The sequence below is a fragment of the Rhipicephalus microplus genome, chromosome 7 (genome assembly GCF_043290135.1).
Source record: "Rhipicephalus microplus isolate Deutch F79 chromosome 7, USDA_Rmic, whole genome shotgun sequence".
NCBI classification, from domain to species: domain Eukaryota; kingdom Metazoa; phylum Arthropoda; class Arachnida; order Ixodida; family Ixodidae; genus Rhipicephalus; species Rhipicephalus microplus.
In genome coordinates this window covers 132,928,582-132,950,569 of record NC_134706.1, presented here as the reverse complement: position 1 = coordinate 132,950,569, position 21,988 = coordinate 132,928,582, and the positions used below count along the sequence as shown (strand labels likewise).

The 21,988-nt window shown below is 43.0% G+C and overlaps 1 protein-coding gene across 1 annotated transcript in view; it reads left to right on the top strand.

Annotated features, from left to right (window-relative positions):
• LOC142767079 (uncharacterized) overlaps positions 1–21,988 on the top strand; it is a 40,095-nt gene that overhangs the window by 2,740 nt on the left and 15,367 nt on the right. The window contains exons 2-4 of the mRNA XM_075868302.1: positions 8,189–8,355; positions 18,836–19,048; positions 21,321–21,516. Of these exons, the coding sequence (XP_075724417.1) occupies positions 8,252–8,355; positions 18,836–19,048; positions 21,321–21,516 (513 nt within the window). The 5' untranslated portion in view covers positions 8,189–8,251. The remainder of the gene's footprint in view (positions 1–8,188; positions 8,356–18,835; positions 19,049–21,320; positions 21,517–21,988) is intronic.

Here is a 21,988-nt window from a genome sequence, read left to right as displayed (position 1 = left end):
TACTTTAAAGGCCAGTCAACAACCATGTGGTCCGAAAATTGTTTTAAAAAGAAACTTCTGCACTCTTGCATTGTGAACGCGCTGCCGCAAGGATATTGCGAATACATGCTTATGACGAAAGTAGTAAGGGTTAACACATTGGTTTCAGCTTGTTTCAAATATTCGCGCAGCCTCGATACAGTTATCCCTCACAGGGAGAGGAAAATGTAGCCTGTCGCCATAACTGGTATAGACACATCGCCAAATAGAATCAAACACCTGTAAAGCAGAAAGCGCCCTAAGATTGCTACGCCGGTTTTGCAATAAGAATTGAGGTATGCGCAGGGATACGTTACTTATGATCTACAAACTTTACGTACGCCCAATTCTGGGGTTTGGTTGTGTTCTGTTTTCCGGAAGTGCTGAGTACAAATTAAGACCTCTTGTATTGCTAGAAAGGCAAGCTCAGCGGCTGTGTCTTGGGCTACCTAAGTGCGTCGCGAATAGCGTGCTTTATTTGGAAGCTAGAATCATTCCACTTGATGCTAGATTTCGACAGCTTACTGTGCAAACATTTTTAAAACTTTACGATGCGCCCCTCTTTTGTTCACTGACAATTTTCATCAAACATCCAGTTTCTTTATTTCAGCGCCCGTGGTTTCGTTATCAAAAACCCCAATTCATTTTCGTTGAGTCTCTGTTATCAAATCTTCACGTTTCCCTCCGGCATTTAACTCCCCAAACCCAATGCTCGGTGCCAGTTGACCTAATTTTCGATGATATTTTCCCGAAACATGCCAAGTTACTTCCAAAGCCTGTTATGGAGGGCCTCCTTCAAGACCATCTCAGTCATTTTCCTAAATACGTGGTAATTTCGACGGATGCAACGCAAGATCTTCAGAAGGCTGGAGTAGGTATTTTTTCTCATCAGCTTAATTAATCTTTTGCGCCCCTATTGCCTGACTTCACACCAATTTATCTCGCAGAATTCCTGGCTATTACATTGGCTCTTCGAAAACTAAATTATCAGCAATCAAAAGCTATTATTATTTCGGATTATTTGTCTGTATGTACACATCTAACGTCCGCAAAGCAGTCTTCTCTTCTCAGGATATTTTGGTCTTTCGTACCTAATAGCCTATCAGAAGTTCGGTTTATTTGGGTCCCCGGGCAAGCTGAAATTGTACTAAATGAAATCGCTGATTCGCTCGTTTCGGCATCTTTAAATTTCCCGGTGGTGCTAGTAGCCCCACAGTTTCCTTTTATTACTGCCGAACGATTCAAACGCCTGGTAATCTTAAAAAGCAACGAAACGTCTCTCCTACAATCTGAAGAATTTCGGCACTTGCAATTCACATGGAATACCGTGAAATGCCCTTCCCGTCAATGTGAGGTGACCCTTACAAGCTTTCGCTGTAGAGTTCCTCGGTTGAATTTTTATCACAACGAATCAGGATTTTCATTAACTAACCTGTGTGTAGTTTGCAATGAACCGGAAACAATAGATCACTTTCTTCTCACATGCCGCCGCTTCACCTCACTGCGACGAATAATTCTTGAAAGACCGATTGGTTTGCACGCATCGCAAGTCAATACATCCACCCTATTATCGTTTGGAGCCAGTCAGTTGGGTGTGGTCCGCAGTGCTATTCTGTCAGCGCTACATAGATTCATTCAGGCGACCGGAAGGCTACGCTGCTTAGTGGTACTGCCAGATATATCCAATTCTTTGTCCCCCTTCCTCATTCTTGTTAATTTGTTTTATATATTCTGGTTTATTGCATTCTTCTGAAATTCGTCACGTTTCTTTAAAGGTACAATATTATTGTTCCTATCTAATTTCTCTTTCTTTTTTTTAGCAAGCGTTGTAAAAAAAGTTATCTATTATGAGGTACAGTGTGGCCGATCCCCCATGTGGGTATGAGCCAAGATATCCTAGGCGACAAGACAAAACATCGCCATGCTGCGTGCTTCGTCAAGTCGCCGAACGGTGACTGTGTCACTGCGCGTGAAAGGAGAATTGGTCACGTGTGGCAAAGAAGCTCAGGAATTGCTTTTTGAAATTGAGGCTCTGCGCGGTGCGCTGCGCTGTAATACTCGAAAAACGTAATCGCCCCGGTCTACTCGACAAATTGCCGAGCTTGCATGGAGGGGGGGGGGGGGGGGGTTGAATAAAAAAACAACAACTCGGAGCCTGTCGACTGGCCCTTTAAAGGGCAGTATTGATAGTTCCTCTATCTCTCCTGACTTGAGTGCAGTTCCAAGCGAATATTATCGTGTCATTTATAACACGAGCAAAACCAGGGTTTGACAGTGATACTCCGAACAGTATTGAAATACAGATATTGAAACACATCGGTTTCGGCCTAAAATACAGATACAGAAATATCTTTGCTTTACAGGTAACGAGATGTTTCGCAGATACATACGCTAAAACACAAAAGTATTCCGGAATACAGATATAGCAATTCAGATGCTAGAATGCTTTTTTTAGCATTACGGAGACGCTCATTTTTTGCAAAGACATTTATTAGGCACAGTATACTGTTTCAAATTAAGTCGAAGCGCGAAATAATAATTTTTACAACACCCTTACACCTATCAGGACATTAGTGGCGCAAAGTTGGGAGGGTGTTTCAAAACACATAATTGATATTATTGGTATTGCAAGTGCCACCGCATTGAAAAGTGAACACACCCGAAGCGTTCCAGAGCCTCTGTTTAAGAATGAATCCGCGCGAAAGGTCGTGAAGTAATGGATTGCCTTCCAAACACAAAAAAAGTATGCGTGCATCACTAGCCTTGAGAGAGTAATTGTAGTTTGCAGATGCTGACGACAGTGCCTCCTTGATTATGCCATCAGCAACGTCGAGCGCTTTAGCGCATGGGTCATTGTGGGCTTCCGGAGAAACCATCACCACATTTCCTTGCCGCTCTTCAACGGCACGCCTTCGCTTGTGCTAACACAAAAAAAAAAACAACTTTGATTCCCTCTTTAGAAACGCGTCCCAACTCATTTACGACAAAAATATGTAACTAGATACCCGTGAAGATTATCGCTATACAATTGTTGCGTCGTAATGATATTTCGCCATCGAAATACAGATACATCTTTCAAATGTACCTATACACTGAAATACAGATGCTAAAAAAGTATCTCTGAAGTACTATGCCGACACTGCCTAGCCCAGTACAATGAACCCTATATGAGTAAAAGCCCCTCAGTTTTCCTCAAAATAGATCATACATATTTTTTGAGTTCCGGAGTATTAGTACTTCAAGGAGGTGGTAAAACGAAAACAGCGATCCTCCAGCGCTTATAACCTCACTATTAAGCTCCCAAAAGCTGCCGTCATTCGGTGCATGTTGCCACGGTAACTCGGCTGTTCGTTTTTAGGTGCTCTCATAGGCGATATTTCCGAGCTCTTTAAGGCACTGACAGTCTTGACAGCAGGTGAAACCATGTCCTCTCCAATCAGCATCCGGAGACCTAATGTCGAGTCAGATTACATGACGTGGGGCATATGGTGAAGCTATCGCATTTACTGAATGAGGTTGGTTCACGTTTTAATAACCAAATGTGGTTAAAAAAGCTGGAGTTCTCCTTCATGGCTTGAACTAGCGGTGAAAGACTTGGCAAGTTGGTACATGTTTTAAAAAAGGTATGAGCAGCGAAATGCGCTACGAAGCAATGGACACAGACGAACAGGGGCGCCGACTGCCTAATAATGATTTATAGCAAGAAACCTAAAAGCTTGAACTCCGTGAGAAAAGTTTATGTCAGACAGCAAATTAAGAAAGTAACGTCAGGCACAGCGGCTTTCGCCATCTAATTAGCCAAGAGACGACACGGTTATGCACTGCTGCCCTCCACTGGCCTCGAATACTGCTCTAACGCGCCTGTCGCGATCACTTTTAAATAAGATAACGTCAAATGGCGAAAATAATTTAAAGCAACATATCACGTGGAGTCTCATTATAGAGGAAGCATTCAATGCGGCAGGGTAATCGGTTGAAAGTACGTTCTAGAAACAGTAACGTCTGCTAAGAATACAGATTATGCAATTTTTTTCCAAGTATAAATTATGTTTTCGTGTAATCTTTACAAAACCATCCTTTATTTAAGAAACCACTTACGTGATGAGTGGATGTACACACCACTACAGGGCTCCCATATAGCATTGACCTTTGGCTGAATGTAGTTTGTAGGTTAGCAAATGATGGTTCACTGCAGACTCAGCCATCACACTGCAAAACCAACGTTGGACAACTACCTTATCAGTATGCCAACAACGGTCCATCATAACCAGCCAAAATAGAATATTTTTAAAGCCATCGTAGAAAGATAGCAACAAGGACTAATAGTAGCCAGCCAAGATGCAATATTGTCACCGCCATGTTGTAAGCACGGAAACAGAGGCCCATCTTTCACAGCCTAACTTTTGGCACAGCCCCTCTTTAGGGACGGCAACAACTAAATACCGTTACCACCATATGTGCAGTATTGGCAGAGTTGTTTTTTAAATGTGGCAAGAACATTCTAACGTTCTAGGTCGAAGAACAAAACTGGAACTTTCATTACTGTGTTGGCATTTCAATAATTAGTTGGCATCACTGAACTTGATGACTAGGTTGTTATTCGAAATGGCACAATATACATGCTAAATAGCTGAAATAAACTTGTTTTAGAGTTGATAAGCTATATATATTATAATATTCACCGAGTTGTCTGAATAAAGCCGCTGGGAAGACTTTTAGGATAAAATAAACGCAAAATAGAGTAAAAAAATTGGCAGACACTACGTGCTTTGAAATTGACGTAATTTAAAGCATGCATATGTAGGGTTACCGTGTAGTTATTTTGGTTATTGAACTTCACAATACGGAATGACGCTAAATGTATGTAAAAATGTTGTACGCACTGACATATCACGAACAGTCCTCTATATAGGCAGTCATTTACGCTTGCGCAACAATTCCAGCAGTAACCTTAGCATTAACAACACGTGAAGCGCTAAGCTGATATGAAACGCTTATGCTCGCAAGGATGGTAGCTCTGGACATTGCTGAATAAATTAACTTCAGCGGCTGGCACTTCACTTAGAGCTGACTTAAACCAACGCAACGGCTTTACCATAGGAGTGCCTATGCAATGTTTATAAGATTGGACAGATATCATTCCAAGCTTTATTGACGTTTCACCAGAATTGCACCTGAATAGCGTGCTTTTCCAAAGCAGTACCGACACGAGGTGTGCCTCGGAGATATATTACTTGATTGCCACGCAGAATTCTTCGGTTCGATTCCTGGTGGCACCCTTAGATTCATCGGTTCAACTCTGCCGATGTCAGGTTTTCTTAACGCTCTCGCACTTAAACGATAAATGCAGGTTGTCGCCACTCCTGGGTGCACATAAACTGTCAATCACCTGCGGCGCATGCCGGTGGAAGTGTCGTTTTGAATTTAACAAAAGACCAGTTTATTGACACAAACATGTTATATATTTCTCCCACTTCACTGATGATTGTGCAGTGAGATCACAACAAAATATTCTACATATTTTGCCTAATATTCTTTTAATGCTTCAAAATACCACACTTTATCCGCGTCACCACGAATGAGTATACCGCGGGATGTGTTTATCGATTAGAGTGAGTATTCACTGTTTAAACAACAACCAGTTATCGTTGACTGATCTCGAAGGCGCTGACTGGCAAAAGTGCTCTTTCAATATTTTTAGGTTAGAGTTAATGGCTCAAAAGTGAGCCTTGTCACGAATGCACTTTTTATAAAAGGACTTTTTGATATAGATACAGGCAAAAGGGAATGTGATAACTTTGTGGTAACTTTGCTCAATGGGAAGTGCGATCGCCTGAACAAGTACAGCGTTCCAGACAAGTCAAGTATGCTACTTCTTCTAACGGGTAAGCGAACAGTTGGTACCAGCTTAAACAGTAGAATAAGCTGGAGGAAATAGCTAGCAAAATCTAGAAGATGCCGTCAGTTTCGTCCAATCAATATAGGGAAAGTTGAAGCCACCGCAAAGTAGGTATGTGGCGTTGAGGAAAAGCGAAGTGAGGTGAGTGAGTACCGAGTGAACGTCGTCAGTGAAAGAGAGGTCGCAGTTAAGGGGATGATAACATGCTATGAGGACGACTGTAGAGCTGGTTCTCAGTGACAACTGGATGCATGTGATTTCTTCAGTGGCCTTGATGACGATTCGGTATAAATGGAAACAGGACCAGGTAAATACCAGCACGCCACCTTCCTTACATGTGCTTCTATCGTTCCTTTGAATAAAGAAGCTGAATCCATCATGCAGATTTTCATAGTTGTCGACGTCACAACTAAGCTATGATTCTTTGAAGGTTACGATGTTACTTTGATTATCAGAAACCGAACCCTTCACGATATTTTTTTGCAACTAGAAACTGCAAATGTTGGAAAGAACAACAAATAAGCGATGATGATTTAACTTCGCAGCTGCAAATAAATCATTCTAAACATGCGGGGAAAGGAAGCGTGGAGGGAGATGCAGCGATGGCTAAGATCGAAGATCAATTAAAGTATAGTATTCTGATTTGTAGGTATATTGCTTCTTTCCAACAATGAGCTTGTCTAACCTGATTTTTAATGATCAGCTCCTCTCTTGCGCGTACTGGTACAGCTTCAGCATGGCTGGGCGCACGAGTGGACAATAGTCTTCGCGTTAAGCAAAGGCAGTGTTCTTGAGATGCTGTTTTCTTTTCTGCTCTCAGAAGTGGCAGAGCTAGGGCAGATAGTTGACTGACAGGAAAAAGCTACAAGAAAAGAAAATCACAATGCCTTTTTTTTTCGGTCATGTTTTCTACTTGTGTTCGCCTTCCAGCGTACAAGTGAACTGCCCTGCCGATCTTCGATTGCGTTGTGAAAATTCTGGAAGTCCACACAATTACTAACAATTGGAAATTTGAAAAAAAAACGAAACGTAATGAAGCCTTTCATTTAACAAAAATATTTCCATTGTTTCTGTTAACTACATTGTAAACAGCGCTCAACTTTCACTTCTATTAATAAGATAGCATGATTCAAGGCTTGAACTATATTATCATGTATTTAAATGCCAACATAGCCAATGTTTACTTCGGAACGTTACGGTGTATCTAAGAAAGGTATTTGCTTAGTATGAGCATTCCCGTAATTATAAAAAATATAGGACCCTTGTTCTTCGTTTTGAAGAGTCGAACACAATAGCGATATTCCGTCCCTAGTGCGCACTCGAAACACTTTGTGCACAATCTCTTCCCGAACTTTCAATGCAGCCACTACGTGGCCTTAGGAGAATAGGAGCAGTGACGTATGTGCCTTATGTAGTGGGTGACTGGCTTTAATGTGTGAAGCCATAATGATCGCAGGTCCTGACGTCCGATGGCGATGTATACGTTTGTATCAGGAATTATTACCTCAATATTTGATGTTGCATTGTGAAGCATGTATACAGGATGCATGTGTTTTTCAATCTTGAGTTACTTTCACATCATTTCTAAGCATAGAAAGTATTTTCACTGTATTCATAAAAAGGCATGCGGCTGTATGATAGGATACCCGCTGGCCAGCCAAGCCATCCGGGTACAATCCCCGGTCGGTGCCAGAATTTTTCATTATTTTTTTTCACTTGCATCTTTCTCGAATTTCTGGTCATGCACATAGTGAATATTTTTCGCTGAGAACCAATGTTGTCAAAACCGAACCCAGAGTTTATGTGAGGCGAGCTCTTTAACATTGTCCCGTTAAAACTACAGCATGTGAATTGCTATAGGTGTATTCAAAATACTGATTTCTTCTCTTTGCTAACGAATCTCCGAAACATCGCGTTACTTCGAAAGAAAGTGCCCCGCTGTATCTGTACTTTGGGCTTCCATTCATGCTAATAAATATCTTTTTTGATGAATACTCTGCTAATTACAACTGCCAAATCCTGGTTTTGAACGCGTCAAGAAAGCGCTACAAGACCATGTTCGCTTGCTATTTCACTCAGGTTAGTGGAGATAGAAAAACTATCAATATTGCCCTGTAATATTCCCAATTCATTATCCATTGTCTTCGATGGGTAAGTGTCATTCGAAACAATCTGCAAGCATCATATTTTTATTAATGGTTTTTTTAAACATTGCTTTAAAACTGTGCATTACTTTATGAAACCTTTCAATTTTCGGCCAATTGCTCACAGTGGGTTTACGCCACGGGAAACAAGTGACCAAGAATAAGAAGAAGAACAAACCAAGCCGCTACCATGCAGGAGAGTAGGCAGGACGTGATAGACGCTGGCGACAAAACCGGAAATTTTTTATCGACTGGAACATCACGTTGGCTTCGTTTCCTGAACACGAGAAAGTGGTGAGCAGGATTATTTTCTTTCTCGCACACCTTTTGTAGACTAATCTACAAAAGCAAAGGCATCTGCCGGCGCGTAAGAATTATTGTTGAATGAGAACGTAAAGGAAATGTTATGAAAACAGCTGTGATCATATTCCATGTACGTACGTTGAGTCAAAATCGGGTATCGGTTCTTTGAAAAAAAAATTTTGCCAGATAATCGAAGAGTGAAAGTTGTATTTTTTTGTAGGCTGGAAGAAACAGAGTCAGTGTAAACGCAACTTTTTATATCCTGTAGTTATTGTGAAATGGATAAAGAAATATTGAAGTTTACTCCGTATTTAGAAGTGTGGCAGCTTGGGCTAGTTGCTATGGCATGACGATAGTTATAGCGCGAGAACAAAACGACGACACAGAGACAAGAAGGACACGAAAGACGTGTCTTTCGTGTCCTTCTTGTCTCTGTGTCGTCGTTTTGTTCTCGCGCTATAACTATCGTCATCCGTATTTAGCTTTTTAGCGTGTGCCGTCGTAAAAAGATTAATGCTGAACAAAAAACAGAGCTCCTTTCTTATTCAGATACAAAATATTAAAAACCAAGGGCAGTAACGTTAAGGAACGTACAGGGGTGGTTCTAGGCTTTAACGGTTGAGTTCTAATTATGACGGTAATAATTGACCTAACCTACAATATTTGGGTAACGTCTGTGGTGCTCTACGACTTAAGCAACAGCGGTGGTTACGTTCTTATTAACTTTATTCAGCACTTGCATTTGGTGCAATCTTACCCCTTAAGTTCATTGATAGCGTGAGTCTCCATACGACAAACTTGACGGCTTCGGTAGTATGACAAGCCTTTTTGGTCAGGCACCGATTCGCAGTAAAATCGCATGCTACCTAATGCCAGTGGGCTGAACACACTTTTCCAAAGCTGCTATAACGCCTGCAAAGTAACAGACACAATTTGCGCTCTCTAAATTTTGTGCAGCTGCTTTCTTAGATAAGTACAAACCCCCCCCCCCCCCCCCATTCATAAACATTCCTTGAGTTGAACTTGACTGACCACCACCTTCACTGCGGTTAAAACGCGTCTCGAACGATCTGTCTTTATGCGCTGCCAAGGCAGCACAATCGCACAGACGCATTCTATACGCGCGGCGTTGAAGGCGGCAGCAAGTTGATTTCAAGTCAAGGAGCCCTTATGAAAAAATTTAATGTACTTTTATAAGCAGGCTAACGTCATTCGACATCACAACCAATAAACTGTCTAATGTCAGTCTAATGCGCTTTTGTAATGCGTACCTAATGTGAGTCTAGTAGTAATTGGAGACCGTTAACCTATAGAGTTATGACATTAGAGTTTCTGATGACTATAGTCTAGCGTAAGTCTACAGAGGCCTGACATGAGAGTTTCTGATGACCATTGGCTAGCGTTAGTCTATAGAGTCTTGACATCTGAGTTTCTGATGGCCGTTGTCTCGGGAAGTGCCATTGAGCATATGCATTAGGTTAACATCAAACATCGCATTGAAGACTAAGGCCCTACCCCATCAACAGCACAATTGCTGAAAAGCAGATCAATAAATCACTTCATTATTAATATGAAAGTGTGCACACTTTAGAGAATTGTAAAATAAATACCATCAGGCCATTTCCACCAACGAACAGATCATTGTTTTTTACATGTCAGAATCTTTCAAGGCTGATAAATAATGCTGCAAGTCTATAATGCCTGCATTTGGAAACATGCATTACTTTGTCAAGCAATTCAGTTCCAATAGGACCACTAATGGACCTAGTTCGTCCTTGTTTACAATTCTTGCGAAAGTGCTGTTTTATAATTACAACAAACAAAGAAACACCAAATGAGACATTTCCAGAAATAACTGCATTTGTATTTAATTTTTGACTTTGCACTGATAATAAGTTCTCTTGTAGCACCGTCGTGGTGGCACCGCTGCTGTATTTATTTTGGCGCTGCGAGAGAGAACATGAAAAAATAGAAGGCGCTGAAGCATGCATTTTAGCGCAGCACATGAATAGACATTGCAATTGATGAGTTATGCCTTTTCTAAATAGTGATATATATTTATCAGTTATATCAAATAATCCATCTGGATTCAATGTCGAACCACATAACCTTGACTTTATGCTGCGTTGAAAAAAAAAAACCTAACCACTACACATCAGTTAAGAGGGCTGCCGACTCATCAATAATTGGAGACAAGCTATCACGAACAGAGGAATCGGCTCAGTAAGCTTCTCTAAGGCAGTATTGCAGAATAACCTCCTTTCACGATTACAATGGCACCCAATGTTTGACTATGGCATGCAACAGTGGGTCTAATCCACAACTTTATTTTACACAAAACTTCCACCTTGAAATCCCTCTTCTTTAACTGAGAACTATTGAGGGCTCATGTTCAGAGGTGCAAAGTCATGGGCGTGCGCAGGGTTTCCCTACACTCTGGTGGCGGGGAGATTCACCACGGCACCCCCCCTTTACTTAGTTAAGTAAGCTTCCAATTTTGTTGCCCCCGTCTTAGGTAACAAGTTGGGGGAGAGGCAGGCTGCCCTCCACTCCTATGCGCACACCTATGTGCAAGGTGAAATTGAGCAACAAACAGGCACATGAAATATAAAGCTACGTCTAGGTGATACAGCCATACAACTCAAGTGAAAACAATTAAAAATGTGCTTTTTGTAACCTACAGTATATTACACGGATATGCATGTTGTAACATAATACAGGTCGTTTCTACACATCTTTCTACAAGCAACAGATTGGAGGAAGCAAGCAAAACCTTTTTGAACCCTTGATTACTTTTGCATATAATTCAATAGCTAAAAATACATTATTTAGTTACTTTGAAGAAGTGACAAAAGTTTTATAAATAAGGAAATATTTTTACCTAGCTCCATGCTTCAGAGTGCACAGTTGCCCTTGTTCACTAGCCAGTATTACAAACTATGAAATTGATCGCTACTCATTAACAAGCACAAGAATCTACACTAGGGTGTGTTGGCACTTGCTTAACATCTTGATAGGACAAGGATAGGAACTCTTTCTTAAGAAAAAATTCAACAGCAGAAAAAACATGCACAATCAAAAGGGCGGCAACACGAACTAGCACTACTTTGTGCCGTCTCCCTTTTCTCTGTTCATATTTCGCCATACCTTAGAAACGTTTTTAGGCGATGAATTACCAACCTAACCAAACACTTGCGTTAATCAAGTATTTAAGGAAAGAGCACATCACAGTGTTGAACTCATGACTATTTTAGATTATGCAGATGCCGAAAATATCGCCTGAACCCACAGGTCACAGAGATAATACAATTTAAAGTGTATGTACGAGCTCAGTGAGATAAAATGTACACTCAGGAGTGAACAGCATCATGAGCTAAGACGCCGACACAGAAATAATAATGGATGCAGCAGTCCATGTATTTCCTTGCACTCATGTTTCCTCCAAAGTGCGTACCAACATGCCCTGTATAATCAACATACATGTACAGTACTCACAGATTGAAACAGGACATTCGCAACGCGTGGCCGCCGATGCATGTGCAGCCGCTCGTGGGTGCTCGCGGAACCAGGGTGTTGCACCATTGTATAGAGTGAGGGCGAAAACAGCTACGAAGCAGGCTTAGTTCTTCCGGTCGCTTAAGAGTTGGCATTTAGTTCACAAAGTGCACACTGCTATCGTGGTGCTACAAGGCTCGCGCACTTTTGCATGCGTGAAGCCCGAATCGATGGAAATGGTGCAAACCATTTATATTGTGACGCAAGCAGACAACGCTCTCGATCGGCGCCCTTCGACGATGGGGCACGTGGACTGCACAAGTAAAAAATTGGATACCGCTAAGATGTCGCGCCTGAAATGCGCTCGCTGACATGATAAATAGCTGCACAAATGCATAAAAATGTTGTTCAAGCTTTTTGTCACGACGAAAAATAAAAGCACCAGCCACGGGCCTGTTTACGTGAAGCATCAAAACGATGACTTCGTACTTTATTGTCTTGCCCCGAGCAGTAAATAGTGTGGCTATTTTGCGTTGCAAGCATTTGTAGAGCTGATTGATTGATATGTGGGGTTTAACGTCCCAAAACCACTATATGATTATGAGAGACGCCGTAGGGGAGGGCTCCGGAAATTTAGACCACCTGGGGTTCTTTAACGTGCACCCAAATCTGAGCACACGGGAAGCATTTGTAGAGCTGTCGGCCACGGAAGAACGACCGAGCTTCTCGCATTTTTATTCAACAATAGGCCACAGTTTGCCCTAACGACACTAATACATGATAATATTTTCATGTTGCATGAAGGAAAGCATGCCACACATTTAGTTTTTTGTCGAGACAGAGAAACCATGAAGTAAACTTTTTTATGATTTTGTGCAGATGTTTATCATGTCTACAAAAGCACACACGGCGCAATCTATTAACTGAATCCTGCATCTTACTTGCACAAAATGCGTACTGCATTGCCTAAGCACACAGAACGAGAAGGTACGTCTGCTGGCATGGAAATAAAAATGGTGCTCAGCGGCGAGCCAGTTTGGTCGACATGCGAATGTTCGTGAGCCTTGCAGTGCTGCCATGGCAGTGTACACGTGGTGAACTACAGGCCGACAATCTGGCAATAGGAAGGAGTAGTCCTGCTTCATAGGTCTCTCCCCTATCGCCCTATACCACAACGCAACACAATGGTTCTACGCGCACCCACGAGCGGCGGCACATGTACCGTCGGCCACACGCTCCGAGTGTCCTGTTTCAATCCGCCAGTACTGTACTTCCATAAGAGCATGAATTCATTCAACAATTTAACTTTCCAGTCCAACAAGGCTATTCAAGGCACTATCACACAGATTACACTTCTCTGTATGATAGGCCCCCATATTTTGTGAGCTGTGTCACATACACACATTCATGATATTTTTCATAGATTGTGGCAGGAGCAGGTTCCAAACATTATGATAAAACATGAGTATGTGCTGCCTCCCAAGAAACAATGAGACTATGAGAGAGGACGCAACACGCGCCCTAACTGTATATAAAATGGTTTATTGCAGCCGAAGCAATAAAAAACAGGGTGAGCATCACGACGTAAATTTTTGTGCTTCCGTTGCAATAACCCATTTTGTTTAAAGTGCACCGGTCTCATCCTTGTGTTATATTGAGGTAAACGTTACGTAATGTTTAACAAACAATGCTGAATGTTTTCCCTTGTGCAACCCTTTACAAGAACTCTTGCCTTGGACAAGACAGTAGCGACAAGAAACAGCTGGTTCCATTACGAAGATGCCTCCAAGTTTCACAACGTCGGCTCCGGCAACATTCCATGTTCAAGGATTACAAACCAAATGATACATGTTCCATGTCCAAGGAATACTGCACTGAAGTGCAGGACATAGGCTTCCCACACCTAAGCTAGAAGACAGTGTATGCTATACCTTAATAGGTGCTATGTGTCCGAACTATCACTCTGTGGTAACAAAAAGAAGCACCTACCACCTAATAAGGATGGTTAGGGCTTTCAGGAAGACCGCTCCAATCGTGCACTGCAACCTGTCCTCTGTGTCGGGACCATGAACAGCTGCCATTGATGATACATACATAAGTGATACCACAAAAGATTACTTTCACACACAACAAACGTTACAACAAACGTTACATCACACACAGATAGCAAGTACCAAACATGTCTTGGCAAAGCGTATACTGACACATTTAAGGGTAAATCCTCGAATAAAGGGATCATGGCACAATCAAAACAGGCAATATTGGACTAGCCCCTTCTTGCTAATAATTGACAGAGTGCCACTGAATGTTTCGCATTCACAAAACTACGTAATAAGACCACGCAGAGCGTGCACATGTGTAAGGGTGATCTAAATGATGAAAGCAATATTTGCAAAGAGCGCATGGTCTACACACACATGGCGTGTGTAAGAGCGAGCCATACATATTGTATTACATCATAAATGTAAGCTATTCAAGAAACAACCTGTTGGTACTCTGAAGCAAATTCCCATGCAGTTTGACTTGTTCGCACAAGCTATCTGTAAGACTTCTTTTGTAACATAAGCCTGAAACTTTGTCAACATCTGGAACCATATGAAGAAGATATTTTGGCTTCTAATTTACTGCCTCACAATACGAAATAAATACTACATCCCTGAATTCTACACATAGGTTACACATCCTCTTCACACAAGCACGTAAGCGATATCAGACAACACTGATGTAAGCCACCTCAAAACATACCTGCCTATCGGGTCTCTGGTTCGTCATCCTCGCTGTGCCAACAAGCCGCTCGGACCATCGCTTCCTGTATACTATTTGTCACGAAACGAAGTAACTCAGTTACGTAGTTCAGCGACTTTCTTCAACTTACCGAAGTTTTGGCACTGGCTGTGCACTCTTCAGTCGCCCGTCAAAAAGCTCACACTATCGCATGTCATAAGTCACTGCTTGCCACATCACTGGGTCGTGGATTGCCTTCGGAAGTACACTCGACATTGAATCACGCGAACAACACGAGTAATCGATAAATGGAAGAAGTAGTCACTTTTCAGAGCGAACACAAAAGCGCGTGTCCATTGTGGCTGTTTGGAGCAGCAACGTACGGCGAGTCATCGTCCGCCGCTCAATAAAAACATCACAACTTCCCGACACGTGGAAACAATCCCGTAGACGAATTACAAAGAAGCATAAGTGTACAATGCACGCAATATCCATCAACACGGCAATTATGTAACCGCGGACCTGCAGCACATGTTTTTGCGTGAAGCTTGTGGTGAGCCCGCAGTACAACGAGGCCTGTTGCAACTGCTGATTTACAAGCTTAACCGAGTAAGTGTGCAGGTGACAGCACTAACAACTCATTATACAAATACTTTACAATATCAGTCAAATGTATTTATAACTTCTCAAGCCAAACAAAGCTTTACTTATCATTAGTTTAAAGCATATGTAGTTATTCAGTTTATGTATTTTGTTTTGCATAACAAAAAAGGTTTCACAACTCAGGTCAAAAGCGATAGTCATCTCTGAGTCTCTGCAACGCAATAAGTACAGATCTCAAGGGCAATGCTTTTGCAGCAACGGCTTTGTTCCTGTGCAGAGAGAATGAATGGCATGCATTCATGCTCTACAGAGAAGAAAGGTATCTGACCGGGTGTCCGTTCCTTTACGTCTCTACGCAGTGGCGTAGCCAGGGGCTGGCACACCGACTCCGCTACCCCTTTCTGCTCTCCCCCTCCCCGCGCCTTTCAGGCGATTTTTTTTTCGGCGTGGCATACATAGAGCAGAATGACTCTTTGCCTGCTCCCCCCTCCCCGAGATCAACGACGGATTCCTTTCCTTACCCTCCCTTGGGTTTTGTTGTTGTTTTTTTTTTACCTACGCCGCTGTCTCTGCGTGACAGCTAGGGTTGTGACCGCAAAATAGTGGTGGGGTGAGAGGCATGAATGTTCATTAAAACTTCTTACTCCCTCTACATCACACCTTAGCTCTCCACCACCTACCGGTGACGGTGAGCGGGAGAGGGGCACACATTCGGCAGCTGCCGTTCCCAGCCGTATCTTTTTTGTAAAAGTGTGACTGATATTTAAATACGCTTGCAAATGCTCACTACAACGATATGATGAGTTTATCTTCTGTGTTGCCCTCGGGTGTCCACTGAGCACCACCGCGGTGGTCTAGTGGCTAAGGTTCTCGGCTGCAAACCCGCAGGTCGCGGGATTGAATCCTGGCTGCGGCGGCTGCATTTACGATGGAGGCGGAAATGTAGGCCCATGTGCTCAGATTTGGTTAAGGAACTACAGGTGGTCGAAATTTCCGGAGCCGTCCACTACCGCGTCTCTCATAATCATAACGTGGTTTTGGGACATTAAACCCCACAAATCCATCAATCATCGGTGTACACTGATCGGCTAATATAACCATCCCCCTCCATGCAAATGGCAAATTAGCACGTTTAAGCAGCTGTTTGGGGTAACGCTTCAGCGTAAGCGATCGACGCTATGCTTGTTTATTTTAAATACATATCCAAAACTTATGCGTGCAAGGTGGTGGAAAGCACCCCTGAATGCCCCAGTAAAGTTTGCCTCTACATCGCGCTTCTGGCACGTATATCTCATCATCATCAATATTAATAATAATAACAATAATAATAATAGTTGTTCTTGTTTTTAGATGCGCCTGTACAACCGTATAATTGTTTCTGGGTACGCTACATGAATAAGTAAATAATAAATCATTGAATAATAATGAAATTGCAAGCCTTAGATGCCTCATTAAATGTGACATTTGACTGTTGGCAGCGTCCCGCATCCTACAACGTAGGGAAGGTTAAGTGCATGCAAAAAAATAATCACCACGAGATGACGTGTCATTATAGCGTCACATGATCAAGTCATTACATCGCACCCAATCCTGGCTGGCTGGCTGATCGGCTACGCGAAACGGCGTCTTTAACCGGGTAGGCAATACATAACCACATTAGTTGCAGAAAGTTTTCGAAGGGCGGCAAGATGCACACATTGACTGATTGAAAAAAAGAAAGAGATGGCTATCGCCTTCGAGTTGTCTTACGTGAATGCATAAGAGACCCTGGATTATTATTATTATTATTATTATTATTATTATTATTATTGTCTAGCTGATTTACACATTCTGATTCATCACGCGGGGTGTTACATAAGGAGTGGGTGTACAGTAAAGCCAGATAAAGTTGCTCAGTAAGAAACTCGGTTGCAGTGTCCAAGAACTTTGATGAATTAGTAGTGGCTGCAAGGGTGTGAGAAAGGCGATTCCAATCTTTTACTGCTCATAGAAGAATGAAGAGAAAAATGACTGTGTAAGCACGTGGGCGTGGCACTTGCAGTTCATGTCCACCGCTAATATAGGTATGCGCGTAGGATGAACGATGTGAGGTGGTTGGCCGAGATCACTGTAAAAAAATTGTGGAATAAAGATATTTTAAGTAATACACCAAGGAGCAATACACTGTAAATATGAGGAATAAAGATATTTTAAGTAATACACCAAGGAGCAATACACCCAGAAGACGCGGAGACGCTGGTAAGCAGTCGGCCAGGAATTATATTCCACCATCATCGGATGAGGTACGTCAAGGTAGTACACGTGCGAGTGAACAGCATGCAGCCTGTTTATCTACGCCAAGGCAAGACAGAGCAGCCCGAACCAACAGGGAATCAAGTTCACAACATTCTTGATTGCAGAGCAAAATACCAGGCCAGCCAGCATGGAAAACGAAACTAGTAAACAAAACTTCATTGAAGCCCAGGGACTATATGCTACAAAAGTGATATTCTTTTAATTGACCGGGAAAAGTTATAAAAAGAAGAAGTTTTAGATGAGCGCGTAGGGACATTTATTAAAGTAATGTGCAGGTGTCAGATGCAACATTCTTCAATGTTCTAAATACAAGAAGTATAGGAACCATGCATTCGAGTCTTTTAGATGCGGAGCATCTTATACTCGCGCCTTGTAGTGCGCCGTCCGCGTCGTCCGCGCCGTCCACACCGCTTCTCAAACATTCGACAGCTGACGCGCGCGCATGCGCCGTCGTGCCGTCGCCCACTCTTCCACCATCTGTGCATCCCTTCCTCCTCTACACACCGCGCGCGCTTCACTCCTCCACCATCTGTGCACCCTTCCTCCTCTACACACCGCGTTCGACATCTACGATTCTCCTGATTCTCCAGTGGACGCGCATGTGGCGTCGCGCTTCGAGAACATTCAACAGCTGACAGTGCATGCGCCATCGTGCTGTATATATACTCAAGGTCGGCGCTCGCTCGCTCAGTTGCCGCTCGTCGGTTGGTTTGTACGGCGCGTCGACGTCCAAAGTCGCGGTGAAATGAATTCCAACGAATCCACAAACACAATGATCGACGTCCCTTCGACCAGCGCCGCCCTTTCGCATACGTGTGTACGTGTTCACTCATTTAACACCCCCTCCTACAACCACGTTAACCAATTTAGCCATCGACTCAAGTAAGTCGCAATTTAACACCCCATTTCACAACCACGTTAACCAATTTAGCCATCGACCCAAGTAAGTCGCACTTTAACACCCCGTTAACCAATTATATGGTCCGCATCCTCCTCAGTGTTCCCCCGAGGGAAGCTGCGGGCAATTTTTCTATCTGACATTACCGCCATATTAGCGAATGAAAATAGCAACATTGAGATGAGGTCAGTCAATATAGAACGCCATGCGCACGTTTCACGCCCTGCATGAGCTGGCCGATTGTGACCGGTCTAGGCGGAGTACGCGTACACGCGCCTATTTAGTGATTGCCTCTAACGGCTAAAGTTAGCAATATTCAAACGGGGCAGTGTGAGCAACGCAGCTCTCTCTTGTCAGTGGACGGTGTCTATGCCTTTAAAAGCACGCTTCCACTCGACCTGATTTAGTGAAAAGTCGGTGGCATTGTTGTAACTTCTGCACCTTCTTTTCTTGCAGGACAATATTCTGGGCGCTTTCGTTGACGAGCGTTCTCCAGGGAACCATGATGCTTGCCTTACGTACACAATCCACAGAGCTGCATCACATGCAACTCATCAACGCAAGAACAATATCAAAGCAAGAACAAGCACGTCCACCAAGCTTCTACGATACCGATGGATTAACAGGATACAGTTACGACGTCGTTCCCGACATAATCCACCTCGTAAGGTACGTGCATGCGCTGACAGCATAAATTCTCAGCAATATATCACAGAGCAAACCTCAGAATAAAACTTTACAAAAAGAGGCTACTCTCAGACATCAAAAAGAAAACGGCCGGCACTATGCACTGATTCACCCATCACTTTGTTCAACAAAACACGGGTCCGTCACAGCATGTAGTTGCCGTTGACCAAACCATCTAATTCAGATACAACTCAAGCACTACACAAAAGATCCACCTAGTTCACCGAAACATGACAGTCACTACACTCAACCACTAAGGAAAAAAATAGTGAGAAGCCCGCACTTGGCAATGCTGCCAAAAGGCAAGGTAAACGGTGGCCTCAGCCCATGACGTTACCATGGAGTACGGTATACCAATGAGCAGGCTCGTGTTCCGTTGCCTTTACTATATTATACCGAACAATTCTTGAATTGTATTGGAATATAGGTTGAGTTTGCGTGCCTTTCTCCTTTCGAAATAGCAATTTGTTAGGACACACCCCATGACCGGCTGGACACGGTCGGCTCCAGTGAGGCTGTGTCCGTTACTAAAGCTATGTCGAGGAGATTTAAACGGATACCGTGAGCGTCCCCTTTTTTAAACGCGGGTACCTGTTCCGTCAGGCAAGAGAAATAAAAAAAAAGATTGTCTACTTGTTTTACAGGTGGTCTACTGCCCTAATTGTCTATTTACAGCAAATATGTGTACAAATGGAAAAGAAAAAGCAAATTCACAACCCTTTTCTGTCCTATACACGACAGAATGGGCTTAATTTTCTGAGTATTTTAATTCTTTCCTTTCTAGTTCCCTGCTCTAAGTACTCTAACTCTCGCTAAATTTTTTCTATCGTGGCCGCATACATGTTTTACTGTTGTCCCTAAAATCACATGATTCCTGCAGGCTAATGACTGAAAATCAGCTGTTTCTATATGCTTGGTTCACATCTTCTGGGTGCATGCCAAATAAGGTTTAGTAGCACCTCGTTGCGTATGATGTCAGATGAAGGACTTGGTGCCGCTCTTCTATTGCGCACGCATTACGATAGCTTTTCTTGACGCAGTTAGTCAGAAAACCCTGCTCAATTTACTAAAACATTAGCGGGCATGTTCATAAAACCATTTGCTGTGAACCTTTATTACTTTCGTTCATGCGACAAGGGGCGTTGACCGCGTTCCCACAAAAGAAAAGCCCTAGTGATGCCTTGTTGCGAATTTGTATATTGGCACCGTTGAAGGCCAGTTCAGCCGACGAGGAGGCCTAGACACTTTCCCCAGATGACGTTCGTAGCATTGGCAGATAGCAGTTGACGAGGAGGCTTGGACGCTGTCCCTGACAAACAGCGCTTCCTCTGCCGGCAGACTTGCGGTTTCCATATTCCTAAAAAATAAAATTATCGTGCCTAGAGGCTTAACGAGTACAGGTGGCCTCTGGTGCGAGGTTCAGGTGTCGCACTGCGCTATTGTGATAAAGGAGACTCAGACACGGCACCTGTTTGCTGGGCCAGTTGATGTATCTCCCTGTATATATATATGCGAAAGAAATGTGTACTTGAGGGCTCGTTCTTTCAATGTTTTGGCACAATAATAATGAGATATAACAGACAATAATGCCAATGAATGTACAGGGGAAGTTATTAAACCCAATGGTAATGTAATTGTGAAGAAAGAAAAGTGGGTGAAAAGACCATTTGCCGTGAGCAAGGCCCGAACCTGCGACCTTCGAATAGCGCGTTCTATGCTCTTCCATGGCGGCTATTCCCCCATCCACTTTATTGCGTTTATATGTGAATTTGAACGTGAAAGTGTCAGTCAGCGCCACCTGTAGCTATGGTGGCCATTCTGGCACACACTTCATGAGCCTGTTTGGCGTCACGTAGCACGTGAACTTATCACTAGCTGGCAGCTGACCATTAGTCCCTCGTATACAACCTAACGGCACCAAGTCTGCAAGTACGAGACCCTCGTTTAATGAATAAGAAAAATAAGTTTATACTTAAGAGCTGGTTTTTTCGTGCTTTGACAAAATAATAATGAGATCTAACAGACAATAATGCCAATGAATGTACAGTGGAGAGAGAGAGTGAAAATTTATTAGAAGGGAGAGAGGTCAGCCTGAGCTAGTTACGGGAGCACAAAGATGTAGACGGTCAATATGCTGTGGTTGCATTTGCTACGCAAATGTCTGGCATTTAAGGAAGGGCAACACACAACATCCTGAATGAATGGACGAAATCCTGCGTTGACCATGAATAAAATGTTGACGCCGCCGTTTCAGGTACAACCAGGAGGAGGTGAAATTCGCAGACGTTATATTCTACCGCTCGATGTACCTCAACCACAGACCGAGCAAGATAATGGTCCACTGCAGTCCGTGCAACTTCACTGGTCCTTACGCTCATTGGCTCCAGGGGATTCCATTTACCTTTGTACATACCGTGTTCCCCAATGAGGTATTCGGCCTGCCCATCAAGGTGAGTGAATTTCCGTAATGCAAAATGACTCCACAGCCCTTTTTTTAGCACAATAGCGTTAAGAGCCCAGGGGACATTGAAAAACTTAGTTAACTACAAAGGAAGCCAAAAAAAAAAAACGACGAAATCAGAAAAAAGCAGAGTGGCAGAAACAGAAACAGGGAGCAGGCGTTTGTCTCAGACAAACCCTCCCACCCAAGTTCATGCAACGCATGCACGATAACAAATAAAAAAACACAAAAACGCTAATATGACCGGATCACCTCTCCGTTGTTACAAACATTCTTTCCTGGTGAGATTAACCGAAGCTGCACTAACACCAAGTTTCCAGATATGGAATGCCTCAATCATCTCCTGTTCTCGCTGCGTCTTAGCCTTAGCTATTTTTTTATAGAACATAAAAGGCTTTATATGATTTTGTTATCTGCGCATGCGTTGCATGGACTTGGCAGGAAAGGTTTGTTTCGAAATA